Raw genomic sequence first — 15,118 nt, forward strand, 5'->3', positions numbered from 1 at the left:
GCTTGTATTGCGATGTATTTCCCCCTCAGGACTGCTTTTGTTGCATCCCAAAGATTTTGAATGGTTGTATCTTCATTCTCATTAGTTTCCATGAATAACCAGTCTTATGGCAGAATGAGAAGAGAAGACAAGTATACTGGGGGTCCCTTTTACAGATTCTTCCAATGTCATGTTCCACTTCCAGTAATGTCCATGAAACACACTACATAAATGCCACGGCCAGTGTGCATCCCTAATTTGGATGTGTTCATGTTCCTGCTTGTTTGCATTTATTTTATGGGTAGCATTGAAGATGAAGATGAATAATAAAAACAAATAGAAAATAATAGTCTCTTTTATTGACTCTTTTCAAATGAATAGGCATCAAAATATATAGGAACTTTTAAAAGTTTGAGTATTTTTAGTAGAGATCTTTTTCTTTTCTTCATAAAAATTCATAACTTTAACAGGACCTTTTTCTAGTTTTGCCTTAGAGGCATCTTATGTGGATGTTGGGTTGTCAGTATGCCAGAAAACATGCCAGAATTTAAAAGTGTGAGGTTTATTCTACAGTTGGCTAGAAAACTGGATGCTGTAGAATAATATACCAAAGAGCTAGGTGTTGACTTTGGATTATAGAATGTAATCCACTCCTTGGAGTGATGCTTGAAAGTGTTAGGACATTTGGAAAGGACACTTTCACCATGGGTATGGGTCCTATAGCATATGTCTGTATGACACTTGCATACCATTTGTAGAGAATAATTTAGTATTTACCCATGATTGCCAAGTATGTTGACATTTTTCCCTCACTGCTCTTCTTAGCCGTTGAAAAGTAAAACTTTTCTCAACTTGCCATTTATCCAGATGCTAATAGAAGGACATGCTTTACTACTGTGTTTAGGTTAAATGAGAGAATCCCAACAGAACTGGCACATGCCTGGTGTTTTACTAGTGGTTTGGTTAAGATCTGCTGATAGGAACAGAACTTGCTAACGCTGCTCAAAGTAGTAGAAGGTTTGTTGTGGATATTTATGTGGAAGGCTATCTGAAGAAAGCTGAATATTAGCCCTCAAGAAAGGTAGAATATGGAAGGTGGTTGGGAATTCAGAGGGTAACTCTAAGGATCTTAGAAGGAGACATTTTTACTTCTTCATTCTTATCCACCACTAAATGAGTATAGCCAGGGCTACCAATTACACGCTTCCATGTAAGCCATAAAAATGCTGTTCCCTGAGATAGGTAGTACATAACTTGCAAGGCCACATTCTGTGGCCTGGCCATAGTGACCATTGTCTTCTCAGTCATCCAATTGGAATTTTCTCTATCTCTGCTACACTTTCTTATGACTCACTCTCAATTGGAAAATGACATTGCAAGCCTCTAATTTATGAACTTACAAGGTCAGTTCCATTCTTACCCTGTCTTTAATTCACTTCCATGGAAGAGAATCCTTTTACCTCCATTCTACCTTTAAGTCAGGCCACATCGTAGATTCTTGATCAACTAATGGTTGACTGCCCTTGAATCAGGACCCCATCCCAATCCAGTCATCTATAATTGAGTTGAAAAAGGGAAGGCATTCAAGAGAAAAAGGGTATAAAACATAGTAGCTTAATAGCATTTCAACACAGGCTTTGTGTAGGTTGATTTCCCTCAAATGAGACTATAGACAGAGTAGGAAATAGACTTGACATTTTTAGAAGTGTTGTTTCTTAATGTACAGTTGATTTAACCATTGCGTAGTGGAGGCCTAACTTTCCTTGGGCCATGATATAAATTTTTTCCATGGTTGCAGCTGACACCAGGTAAAGCCAACCCACTGAATTTTGATTCATAATCAATAACATAGAAGCCAAATTACTCCCTTTGAAAAGACGGATGATTGCATGGTGAGAAGCTCAGGAGCATTAGGGTACAGCCCGGCAGACAACTATAATAGAATAAGATCAAGCAGAAGCTTGGCTGAAAGATTCAAAGTACAGCCTGTGGGGCAGCCCAGGTGGCTCAGCGGTTTAGCGCTGCCTTCAGTCCAGTGCCTGATCCTAGAGATCCGGGATGGAGTCCCACGTCAGGCTCCCTGCATGGAGCCTGCTTCTCCCTCTGCCTCTCTCTCTCTCTCTCTCTCTCCTCCATAAATAAATAAATAAAATCTAAAAAAAAAAAAAAAGTACAGCCTGTGAATCTGTAGCTACTTAGACACTTCACATGAAAATCAAAGAATCCAATCTTGATTTAATCAGTGTTGTTGCCACACATAAGTTTTCCCGGTGCTATAAAGGTTAAAGAATCACTAAACAAGGAGGCAGAACAAAAATTTAAGACAAAATTTTCCTTAGAAAACCCTGTCTCTGTCCTTGATTTCCCACAGTCTACAAGGCTCCATGAATAATTTTGTCAGATTTAGAGGTTTTGTGTTGCTTTTCTTGATCAATCTGGCCTATAAAATACTGAAAACTTATTTAAGTATATGTTATGAAATATATTTAATCAGGTGTACTTTGGGGGAAAAAGGGCCCTAGATGGGGGCTACTCATTGTTTAGCTGGAAGCTGTTTTCCTGCTACATTTCTTATCCCATCTTTAATATCTGCCTTCATCTCTGTATTTCAGAATCACCACAACTGCAGCATGCATGATGGACTTGAGAAGATACCCCTTGGACGAGCAGAACTGCACACTGGAAATTGAAAGCTGTGTGTATCTGTACTTCTTTTTCATTCACTGTATTTTAGGCCTTGTCATTATTTGGCCTCTTCTCCAAGGCATTTATAATTTTCTTGCCATAGTTTTTAACTATCTTAAAGATGGGAGGTTTAATCCTCTGCTTTGCAAATTATGTTGTCATGAGAGAGACAGAGACAGAGACTCAGTTCCCCACTCTAATCTGATTAAGAGAGTCTGCTTGCTGTGCTGAAATATAAGAAAGCAAACGCTCCTCATCTTGATCCATTCAGTGAGAAGAGAACAAACACTGAGATGCAATTTTCTCACAATAGGCTTCATCACACATGAATGGCTGTATTCCTGGGAACCTGGGCAACTGGAGTAAAACTTATTTCCCATCAGGAACTCAGCTTTACAAGCAGGCTATTCCTGCATTTTGGCAACTTTCTCAATTTGAAGAGTATTCAGATGCTTTATTGATAATTCAGTGTTGCATACTTCTTAGGGATAAGAGCTGCATCTTTATTATCTAACAAACCAGGGTCCTGCCTGCTACCTGAACTACATCTCCTGGCATATCCAGGTGTTGCTGTTGCTGTTGTCACTTATCCTGGTTTCTCATAGATTGGTTTATAATGTCTCAATTGGATTTAGTCTTGTCTATTTTATATGGATTTCTTTGAAGGGAATGGTAAATGACTACAGTGTTACTTGATGCATTTGTGGTGATAAGTGAGTATAAATTGTAAACATACTGGGAAGCTGTGCTCAATGTAGGCCAGAGTTTTCATCCCATATAGAGCTGGCCTTACTGTGCCCCCTTACTTCCACTCTACATCACTGTTAAGTTTTCTGAAAGCTGTGTTTTCAGAAAGTAAGGGACATGAGATCATGTCAAGTGATGCATAATGGAATCATCTGTAGAGGTTTAGCATATGGGATAGAAAGCTCAGAAGAAAGATGATGATTTCCTAATAGTTGAAACACTGTCTTAGAAATTAAGTGGAGTCTGTGTAGCCAGAAGGTACAAATACCAGTGAGGTTATAGAAAGTTTCAGGAAGGCAGATTTGTGACCTAAGTAAGGAAGCAACTTCTACTCCAAATGTCTGGACACATATTGAGTAGTCTCAGAGAGTACAGATTCTGTTACTGTGATGTTTGAACTGAAGGGGATGATAGGTAGGAAGGTCTATTATCAAAGAGATTTCCTCAGAAAGTGTGAGGCCACTTGTCTTCAGAGAATCTGTAGTTAAAGCATTTGAGTGGAAGAAAGGGTTTTCTGGTGATCTGACTACACACATATGCAAAAGGTTTTATTTAAGTCAAGATGGAAATGTGAGAAAGTGTGAGCCCCTACACAAGGGGGAGGCACACAAGCCCTCGGCACAGTATGCTGGTTTGAGCCACAGCCAGAAGACCAGTGGTGCTGGGCTGGGTGAGCAAGGGAGAGGGAGTGGATGTACATAGAATCCTGTAGATTCTTGGCATCCTAGTCAGAAGTCTGAACTTGTTTCACTAATGTGTTTGGAAACATTTGAGGGATTTAAGCAGATAAGTGGCTTGATAAGATATATGCATTTAGAATAATTGCCATGGCTGCCAGATGAGAATGGAATGTCAGGAAGTCAGAGGGAAGGTAGGAGACAGAAACTAACCACCATGATCCAGGGAGAGAGTGTAGCAGATGGAACAAAGGAGATGACATTTGCCACAGAGAGCAATCATCCCCATAGCTTTGGTCTATTTGTCAAATATGGAGTGTCTGCCTTATGCTGTATTGTGCATTCAAATCAAAATGTCCATTATACTGATAGGGTATTTTTCTCTAGGTGTGAGTTTTAATCAACCTTACTGATAAAGTTGATCGAATCCCTTAGAAGACTCTTGGGTGCTACAAGAAATGTCAACCTTTATTGTCCTGTTTCTTCATTCTGAAGAAGCATTGATTGATTGATTATCAAGTGAATATGAACACCGTGCTAAGAGCTGGACTTGGAGCTATAATCCAGCAAATAAACCCTCCTCTTTTAAGGGCCAAGAGTATCCCAACAAAAGGCATTTCTATAGATGGCAAACCTCATAGCCAGGAATACCTGATGAAGCCATCCAACAATGCCAAGGAGGACACTATTTTGCCCATAGTTTCTTTTTTTTAAAGATTTTATTTACCTAATGATGAGAGACAGAGACAGAGAGGCAGAGACACAGGCAGAGGGAGAAGCAGGCTCCTTGCAGGGGGCCCGATGTGGGACTTGATCCCAGGATCCCAGGATCACGACCTGAGCCAAAGGGAGATGCTCAACCACTGAGTCACTCAGGCGTCCCTCCTTGAGAGTTTCTGATATTATCAAACCTTGATTGGTTAAATTCACTCTCAGTGTTTTAACTTTTCCATAGCTTTTCAGAGGAGTTGCCTTTCCAGAATTCTTTATACTTGAGTTTTCACTTTTTCCTTAGAACTGTCATCTTCAGTTAATATATATATTTTAAATTTATTTCTATGCAATGCCCAGTCCAACTCTACAATTAGGATTTGCAAACAAAATTCTGGTCAGAGCATTCAGCCTCCCAAGTTCTTTTCAGAACAGGTACCAAAAATATTCAAAAGTTAGTTCTTTGATGACTTTTTTTCTCATAGGTGAGCACATGTAACAAATCTAAACTTCAAATGTGAGCAAGCTGTTATTTCATCTTATCAGTTTTATTAGTTATAGTTTCTTTAGCCTTGCATAAATAAAATGATGATTTCTTTATTTCTGCCATGTCCCTGCTTTCTCTCCTGGCAGATGGCTATACTACAGATGACATTGAATTTTACTGGCGTGGTGGCGATAAGGCGGTCACTGGAGTGGAGAGGATTGAGCTCCCACAGTTCTCTATTGTGGAGCATCGTCTAGTCTCAAGGAATGTCGTCTTTGCCACAGGTGAGTCCTGTGTCCACTCACTGGCTGAGTAGGCAGTGATGGTTTCCTAATGAAACTGTCAAACTGACTTATAGCATTGGGTCACCAAAGATATACCACCATCAATAATTGATCATGTTAGGTATTCCTTTTCTCTGTATCTAAAGGGATTGATAAGCTTTGATGGGAAGGAAAGATCACCTGACAAGGAGATGTACTCAAGGGCTGATTATTGAGAAGTTAAAAAACTAAGAGTAAATTTAACCAATGCATGTTTAGACAGTCTCATCTCTGGACAGTTTGGAGGCCATTGATGACCTTGGAGGTAAACAGGAAGGTAGGAAAGTAGGGAGGAAGGAAGAAGATCTGAGGAAGTGGTGTTGTTCTCCTCCCAGAAATAAGAGACTTTCTCCCCACTTCTAGGGTAGCAGTTACCCTGGTGGTCCAAGAAGTTGGCCCACCCTCAGTTAGGGATGCCTCTTGAAACATGATCATCTCCTGATACTATCTGGTTAAAGTTGCCCTGGCCTAGGTTTCATTGTCACCTTTGTTTCAGTTGTCTAAAGACGAGAAGGTATGTTCTGCTCTCCTGTCTGTCCTTGCTGAGGTTTTATTAAATTGCAACTATATGTATTTTAATTTGTGCAGTGCTTTCTTGTTACCTTTGCATTCCTGTTGAGTGCCATATATTGTAATTGAGATCAGAAGTAAAAGTGCTTTGTAAATTGTAAAGTATTATAAAGACTACAAACTCAGAGTTGAAATGCTAAATATAGGCAGAGCTGGAACCTCCCACCTCAGCTTTCTCCTATCAATATTGGTTGAACAATAACAAGTAGTTGGCAGTTAGCTTTAGTCTTATGAAGCATTCATGAAGCCCAAGGAAGGCCTGCTCTCTCTTCCTGTTGCCTCTGACTAGAATGCCTGTGACCCACAATCACCTATTTCCCCTTCACTTGGTCACCTCCAACTCATTCCTTAGCTTTATCTAGATGCTACTTCCTCTGGGAAGGCTTTTTGACCCTGGTGTCCTGCACACCTGCACACTGCCTCCCCAGGCTCAGTTAAGTGGCTATGGTGCATTCCGAATATGCTGCACTTACCTTCGTCTAGCTCTGCTGTGCCTCTCTCCTCAAAGATACATCTCCATTAAGAGGGTCCTGCCCTAGTCACAGTTTAGCTTTATCCCCATGTTGTATAATGCCTGACATGACCTAGGCATACAGCAATTGTCCCTGAGTAAATGAACAATGAGTCAAGAGCCAGCTTCCCTCTTCTCCACCCCAGCCTTTAAGAACCAAAGGGACATGCCAAGTATAGACAAAAGTCTGAATATTTAAGACATCAATCAAGGCCATTTTTATGCAGTGCCACTTTATTCTTTGTTGCAAGAGGTGCTACAACTATCCCTGTAGTCTCCAGAGGTACTCACCTGGATGGGCAGTAAAATCCAGCAAATATATGAGGTTACAATTAAGGAATGCTTTCTACAACCAAGAAATTTGCCATGTAATGCATTAGATAAAATGATTTACCTCTTCTAGAACTGGGATTTAAACTTGCATGCTCCAGGTGGTATGAGCAGAAGGTCTGTTCAGAGTGTAGGGGCAGTATTCCTTTGATGGAATTAAATGCCCATGTCTGCCTTGGTCTTGAAAAATCACTGTTGTGGCCATTAGTGTGCTGCCATGAGGATCTCTTATTGCATTTTTATGCAACCTCATCAGAAAGCTGGATGAGGTGTGTGTGGAGGGTGCATTTCTTCCACGGGAAAATGCAACCACTTAGAATGGCCTTCCTGAATCCTCCACCTCAAAACCAGTCAGGGACAATTTTTTTTTCGAAGTGCAGTCTTTGCCTTTCTTTGAAGTATTTACATGGTAGAAAATATCCCACATATATCTGGAAAAATAGATACTACAGATGTGGGGAATAATAGTTAAACTATGCATAGAGCCATCAGCACATCAGAGTGTAGTATGTCTTCTTCCTGGCACTTACTAAGTTCTGGCATTTGCAAGATATGAGCCAGGGATTCCATAGCAGTTACAAACCTCTCAAACCTTCAAAGAGGTTTATATTGTATGTCAACTGTACTTCAATAATAACTTTTTAAAAAAGAACTTACAGTTCATAATTATTCTAATTGGCCTATTCATAAAAAGTGGCATAAGCCATGTGGTTTAAAATTTATTTTAAAATTAAATATGGCACGGATTTCTTTCCCTTGCCACAAGTGTTCTGAATTAATGAGACTTTGATCAGTCAACTGGATTGAAGAATTCTCTAGCCTGATAGAATTCTCAAAAAGGGGGTTGAATAAGAACAAATGCCATGGAGGTGTATTTGGAGCAGACAGAGTCTGTGATGAGGATTCAATGTGATTCTCTCCACCTCTACTTTGGCCCGGAGGTAAACATGGGGCAGGCACATAGGTCTTCAGGACAATGTGTGGAGGCGAGCCTCGACTCAGGAAGCAAGCAAGGCAGATAGAGTGCAAGATTTCGGGAGATGTTCATTCTCAGTATCATGCAAGTGAGATTTTGTGCTTTATCCTCCTTGCCCTTATCCTGCCCATTTGGGGGCTGTAAAGATGGCAAGGATTTTAAAAACTAGTCTTTTTATGCTTTATCTTAAATGATCATTTTCTACACTTTTATGTATTTATATTATAAAGAGTTTTACAAAACAGGTGAGTTGAGTACATAGCTGGAATGACAAATAATGTCCACAGTATCCGTCTTTAGAGTCTATGCCACTCTCTCCTTAATATGTCTGCTAATGGGCCATGTGTTCTTGATGACCACTGTTTTATGCAGGTTTTTAAAAACTGATATTGGGATCGGAGGCAGCCTCCAAATTCCTAATCCAAGGCCCCAAAATCATTTCATTCAACACCCAGAAATCTTTGGTGGCAGGAAATGTGCCTCTGCCTTCCTGTTCACCTGCACTTTGCTGCTAGATAAGTAATACCATTTTCATGAAACCATTACTCAATTCCGTCACTTTGATGTGGCCTTTGTCTGCAGCATAGGATTCAGGCTCCTTCACCTTGAATACACATGTAGCATCAACCTGTCCTCCTCAGTTTAGCTCACAATGTCCCCAGCACGAAGATGTCATCATAGTTGTCATATCTAACTCTTTCTCTCTCCTCCATGCATATACTACTGCATTATGCCCAAAGACTTTTGTTTCTGATACAGCCCACATTTGACATATTTTCTTCCCATTTTTCCTCTCCAAATCCAGGACGTTTTCAATGGACCGTTCAAACCTGTCCACTTGGCTTTCCTTAAAAGGGTCTATCAGTTATCATTTTCCTTTGGAAAACTTTGAATTACACATTGACTGTACCATTCCTTTATCAGCTGTCAAACATTATTAATTTCTGTCAAATAATATTACCCTCATTTTCATATATGTAAGGCATGCAATAACGATCTTCTGAATTAATTTATTGACTCATAACCAGGTGCTCAAGATTTTCACAAAATGCCCAAACCCCAAATATAGATTCTTCTTGAAAATCAAAGAGAAAAAGAAAATAAATTATTCTCATTAGGCTCATTATTATGTCATTCACTATTTCAATCTACTAGATTTCTTGGAAGGTCCTGGATCTATGACAAATATTCCTTCTTGATCCAGAATTATATTTAAATTTTTTATTAAAGTATAATTCACACATTGTTACATTAGTTTCAGATGTACAACATAATGATTTGACAGCTCTCTATACATTATGCTATGCTTGCCACAAGTGTAGCTACCATCTGTCACAGTACAACGCTACTATAATAGCATTGACTATACTCCCGATGCTGTACCTTTCATCACTGTGACTTATTCATTCTATAACTGGAAGTTTGTACCTCCTACTCTCCTTCAGCTATTTTATGCATCCCCTACACCCTCGACCTCTGGCAACCATTAGTTTGTTCTCTGTATATATGTGTCTGTTTCTGCATTGTTTTTACATTTGTTTTGTTGTTAGATTTTACATATACATGAATCATATGGTACTTGTCTTTCTCCGTTTGACTTATTTCACTTGGCATTATAACCTTTAGGTCCATCCAAAGTGTCACAAATTGCAAGGTCTCATACTTTTTATTGATCGAGTTTATAAAGTGAGTACTCAAATTATTCTTTGGCACCTGCAGTCTATAGGATGATGCCAAACCTGAAAACATGTATGAATAGGCTTTCTAAGAAAAAGGAAGCTGGAATAAAAAGGATAGAGAAGGACAAGAAACAATGCAAAGGGGGATCCTCACCCTCCTGCAGCTTGTTACCTACATGTGAGATGACGTGGCATTTTCTTTCTGTCTTAACCATTAAAATAAAAATGTATTTACTATAGTCAATGTATTTCTATTTAATGTGTCATCTACTTCTGTAAGAACCCATTAGGGATCTATGATAAAATTGCAGGAAATATTGAAAATGTATTTTTAAAGTAAGTACAAAACTAGATTAGTCTTTGAAATTCTTTTGATTGAAATCTGAAAAGATATTGGCCTTCCACATAAGCCTTTAGGAGTAATGTAAGAAATTTTTACTGAACTTAACTTTGAAGCCTGCTCTCAATTGATAATCCTTAACATTTAAAAGTTAGGGTTTGAAAAATTCTCTCAAAAATACTCAACAAAGCAAATGTTATATCATCACATTCTAATTACTGAAATTAAATCAGTGATTCAAACAGGAATTTCAATAAAGAAAAGATTTTCATTCTTTTATCCAATTTCTGTTTAAACACAATAAATATACATGTGTTTACTGAAGTATTTGGGATCTTCCAGAAATATATGGCTGAATGTCTTTAAAGAAAACAGATCCCAATTCATTAAAAAATATGTGAGAATTTTAAGTAAATTGTCAAACTCCAGTTTTAAGGACTTCTGAAAGACTTCAACTACGCAAGACATTCTTAGGAAAAGTTAGAGTTTTTCTCATGCTTTATTTTTTCTATACAAAGGCATATAGATCATTTTTTCTTTTTTACTTTAATGATAACTTTTATAACTTTTCTGTATGAGCACACATAGATAAACACTTAAAACATAAATGTAGGGAAGCCTGGGTAACTCAGCGGTTGAGCCTCTGCCTTTGGCCCAGGGTGTGATCCTGGGATCCCAGGATAGAGTACCACATCGAGCTCCCCACAGGGAGCCTGCTTCTCTCTCTGCCTGTGTTTCTGCCTCTCTCTCTGTCTCTCACAGAAAAATAAAATCTTTTTTAAAAAGCATAAACGTGGGGGTCCCTGGGTGCCTCAGTGGTTTAGCGCCTGCCTTCAGCCCAGGGCGTGATCCTGGAGACCCGGGATCGAGTCCCGCTTTGGGCTCCCTGCGTGGAGCCTGCTTCTCTCTCTGCCTATCTCTGCCTCTCTCTCTCTCATTCTGTGTCTCTCATGAGTAAATAAATATATAAAATATTTTTTAAAAAAAGCATAAACGTAGAGGTAAGTGAATTATCAGAAAGTGAACAATCATATAACTGCAATTAGTTAAAAAAATAGAATGTTATCAGAACCCCAAAATCCTCACTATGACTTCTAATTGCTTCACCTTCTCCTTCTCAAAGGAAACCACTGTCTTGTTACAATATAGTTAATATTGTGTTTTTGAACCTTATTTAATGGCATAATAGTGAATTAATTTTTGACTGTCTTCTTTAACTGAACATTGTGTTTATGAAATCCATCCATGTCACTGTATTCATTTATTTTTGTTGTTATATTACTGTGCAAGTATACCACATTTTGTTTATCCACTCTACTGCAGGTGATTATTTAAGACTAATGCTACAAGGAGCATTCTTTCACTTGGCTTTTTCTTTTCTTTTCTTTTCTTTTTTGTAAATTATATGCACACACAAATGTTGAGTGTATACTTGGAACTGTAATTGTGAATGTTCAAGCTTAATGATTATGCCATACTGTTTTCCAAACTGGTTTTACCAATTTGCATTCATACCAGTAAGACATTAGTGTTTCTTCTGCCCCACAACCTTGCTAACATTTCACATGGAAGTCACTTGCTGGGTGTTAGGTGATATTTTGTGGTTTTAACTTACATTTTTCTGAGTAATAGTGAGATTGAGCACCTTTCCTTATTGGTTATTTGGTGATCTTCTTTTGTAAATCACTTGTACAAGTCTCTATTGTGAATTATTTCTCATTAATTTATTTGAGTTATTTTTACATTTTAGATGCAAGTTTGTTATAGGTTACAGTATGTTGCAAAAATGTACTTTTTTACATGGAGACCTATAGTCTACCTGCAATTGATTTTTGTGAGTGATGTGGAGTATGGATCAGGTTTATTATTTTCCATACCACCATTGCTTTTCAGCAACATATTTGTCATAAATTGTTTGTATGTACATAGATCTGCTTTTGTACCATGGGTTTATTTATCCATCTCTGTACCCCTTATCTCACAGTGTTAGTTACTGAAGATTTAAGTAGAGCAGATACTTTATTTACTATTTACTATCAACTTTACTATTTACTCTTTATTTACTATTGACTTATTTTGCGCCCTTTACATTTCCTTGTAACTTTTATCATCAGATCATTAATTTTCACCTTGAAAATGGTCTGGCTTTTTGTTAGCAATGCATTAATGAATTTGGTGAAAAGGCACATGGTTATAATTTTTCCAATCCGTATATATATTTTATCTCCATTTATTTAGATCTTCTTTAATTTGTAGTAATAACATTTTAGGGTTTTCTGTATAGAAATCTTGCACCCTTTTGTTTCACTTCTCTAGATGTTTGATGTTTTCTAATGTGATTACAGATGGCAAAAATTTCTAACATTGTTTCTTGTTTGTTGCTAATGTGTAGGAAAACAAAGATTTCTTATTGAACAACCTTGCTAACGTGTTTGTTACTAATGATAATTTATTTTTTTAAATTTATTTATTATTGGAGTTCAATTTACCAACATATAGCATAACACCCAGTGCTCATCCCATCAAGTGCCCCCCTCAGTGCCCGTCACCCAGTCACCTCCACCCCCCACCCACCTCCCTTTCTACCACCCCTTATTCGTTTCCCAGAGTTAGGAGTCTCTCATGTTCTGTCTCCCTTTCTGATATTTCCCACTCTTTTTTCTCCTTTCCCCTTTATTCCCTTTCACTATTTTTTATATTCCCCAAATGAATGAGATACTTTATCTAAAATGGTCTTTTTACCTCTTAAGACTAATGCTACTAGGAGCATTCTTTCACTTGGCTTTTGTGCCGTAGAGACTTTTGTGCATTTTGACTCACTATTTCCTCATTCTAACTTACATACGCTATTGTCATTATGTCTATAATTTCATAGATATTTACAACCCTGTGTGATACTATTATTGTTGTTAAATATTCACTTAGATATAATTATAAATGTCCTCTTTTCTTTATTATTCATTCTTCTTCTTCTATCCCAAGTAACTATCTGTAAATGTTTCTTTCTGCCCAAAGAACTTTTTTTCCTAAAAAACATTTTTAAAATATTTTCTTTAGTCTGAGTCTCATGATCTCAAATTTCTTCTAGTTTTTTTTTTTTTTTTAACTGTTTATGACCTAGGTCATATCTTCTTATAGGATGGTTCTAGAAATTTAGGTTGGCAGATTTTTTTTTTCCATTTTAAGATATTATTTCCTTGTCTTTGGCTTCCACCCTTCTATTGAGAAGATCTTTGTTGGTCTAATTGGTGCTTTTAGATTAATCTGATTATCTTCCGCCTCTAGGATTTTTTTTAATTTTTTTCTCTTTGTTTTATTTCATTGGTAATTATGATTAACTGGGATTTGTAGACCTTCCTGAATCTTTGGCTTCAAGTCTTCTAGCACTTTTGAAGCATTCTTAGACATCATTGTCTTTGCTCTAGTCTCTTTCTCTATTTTTCATCTAGGATTCCAATTTTAATTCCAATTTTACAATTCCATTATTGGATCTTCTCATTATATCTTCTGTATATCTCATTCTCCCTTTTGAAATTTTTATTTTATTTTCTCTTCATGCTTCACTCTCGAAATTTTCTTCTGATGTATCTTTCAGTCCAAAAGTGTTCTCTTCATTTGTGTTTAATCTGTTATTATTCCCCATGGGGAAATTATGGATAAAATGCAAAGTCTATGATGATGTCTTCTTTCTTCAGAGAGGATCTATGCTTACCTCTGTGAGACAGCTGGAGGCATTAGCAATCTAGGACAGTAATTCTGAGTTTAGATTCAGTCCTTTTGTATGTGTTAATCCTTCTGGTTTACATCTTGGTTAGAACTCTGGAATCCCTACTTGATGTTCTCTGTCCCTAGTGTCTGCTGTTGGTCCATGAATCTGTCAAATGTCTCACTTAGCTTCTCATCTTTTTCTTCTAGAAAATACATGTTTCATACCTGAAATGTGGCTCACTTTTCTGTTTCTTTTTTCTCCTAGACCCTGGCCCATATTATTACTGGCTTGCTATTTCTCCAATGTCTTTAGGGAGATGGATTTAAATTTTGTCCGTTTTCTTCTAGTTGTTTCCTGTGGAAATGTTACATATTTCATAATACTCAAATATCATGAGGTTTTTTTTCTACTCCTCTTTATTTTTTCAGGAAAGAAGTACACTTGTTTTGATATTTAATTCTTACTTAGTTCAGACTATTAATACATGAGAATAAAAAAGAAAACAATTAGGATACATTTTGCAATCACATTTTGGAAAATCTAATTCTGTATTTTTCCAATAACATTATGTAGAGGAAACACTTAGCCCAAACAGTGTGCTCTTGAAGAGGTGCTCTAAAGCTCAAAGGAGGTCTGAGTCCTTGGTTGTAACAATAAAAAGCTATGGGGAGAAAAAAGCAAAGCACTTGAATTAGCAGTTGGTAAGAGAATCAAGTTCAAAGAAATATTACATTAAATTTATTTCAAAATAAATATATCCAGCTAATAATCAAAGAGCTCCTTAAATATCACTCTGGAAATCAGGTTGAGACTTCATCCTTTGTATTGGTCTTTTTTTTCCTTTGTTTTGGTCTTAAAGGTATATTTTACTGACCAGCAAAATTTGGGATATGTTTTACCAAACTTGAAATTTGCTTCTAACTTTTTAGTTTTGTGTGAGCTAAATGAGACTGAAATTTTTGCTAGATACATGAAAAACAGATTATTTAATATGCTTCTTTAGTTATGTGGCATTTTTATTTTTCTTCCCTTTTTTTCTGGGGTACATTTGGACTGATATCTTCTGGCTTCATTCCAAAATACTTCTGCCAAGATTAAGACAAAGAAAAAGAGAAGGATCCCAAAATGAATGATAGTGAAACATTTCTCTTAAGATATGTGAATTTTCTATTTTTCAAAAATCAATTTTCACAATACTATTTTGCTTTTCATTAATGGTTATGGCAAATTACAAGTATTTTTAAAGTGTGTATGTCACACTGTTAATAGATCCACTTAATTTTTTCTAAAGTCCACTGTTAATTCCATGCTTCAGTAAACTAAAGCCCTGTCTGTGATCAAATAGTTTCCATTGGGTTGGTAAATAATATCTACTATAGGTCTAGAGAAAGTAT

The 15,118-nt window shown here is 37.1% G+C and overlaps 1 protein-coding gene across 6 annotated transcripts in view; it reads left to right on the forward strand.

Moving 5' to 3' along the window:
* The window catches only part of GABRB3 (gamma-aminobutyric acid type A receptor subunit beta3), a 231,924-nt gene that overhangs the window by 188,132 nt on the left and 28,674 nt on the right, over positions 1 to 15,118 (forward strand). For all 6 annotated transcript variants that reach the window (XM_038532578.1, XM_038532580.1, XM_038532577.1 and 3 more), the window contains 2 exons: positions 2,592 to 2,674; positions 5,433 to 5,570. In XM_038532578.1, the coding sequence (XP_038388506.1) occupies positions 2,592 to 2,674; positions 5,433 to 5,570 (221 nt within the window). The remainder of the gene's footprint in view (positions 1 to 2,591; positions 2,675 to 5,432; positions 5,571 to 15,118) is intronic.

The sequence above is a fragment of the Canis lupus genome, chromosome 3, assembly GCF_011100685.1.
Source record: "Canis lupus familiaris isolate Mischka breed German Shepherd chromosome 3, alternate assembly UU_Cfam_GSD_1.0, whole genome shotgun sequence".
NCBI classification, from domain to species: domain Eukaryota; kingdom Metazoa; phylum Chordata; class Mammalia; order Carnivora; family Canidae; genus Canis; species Canis lupus.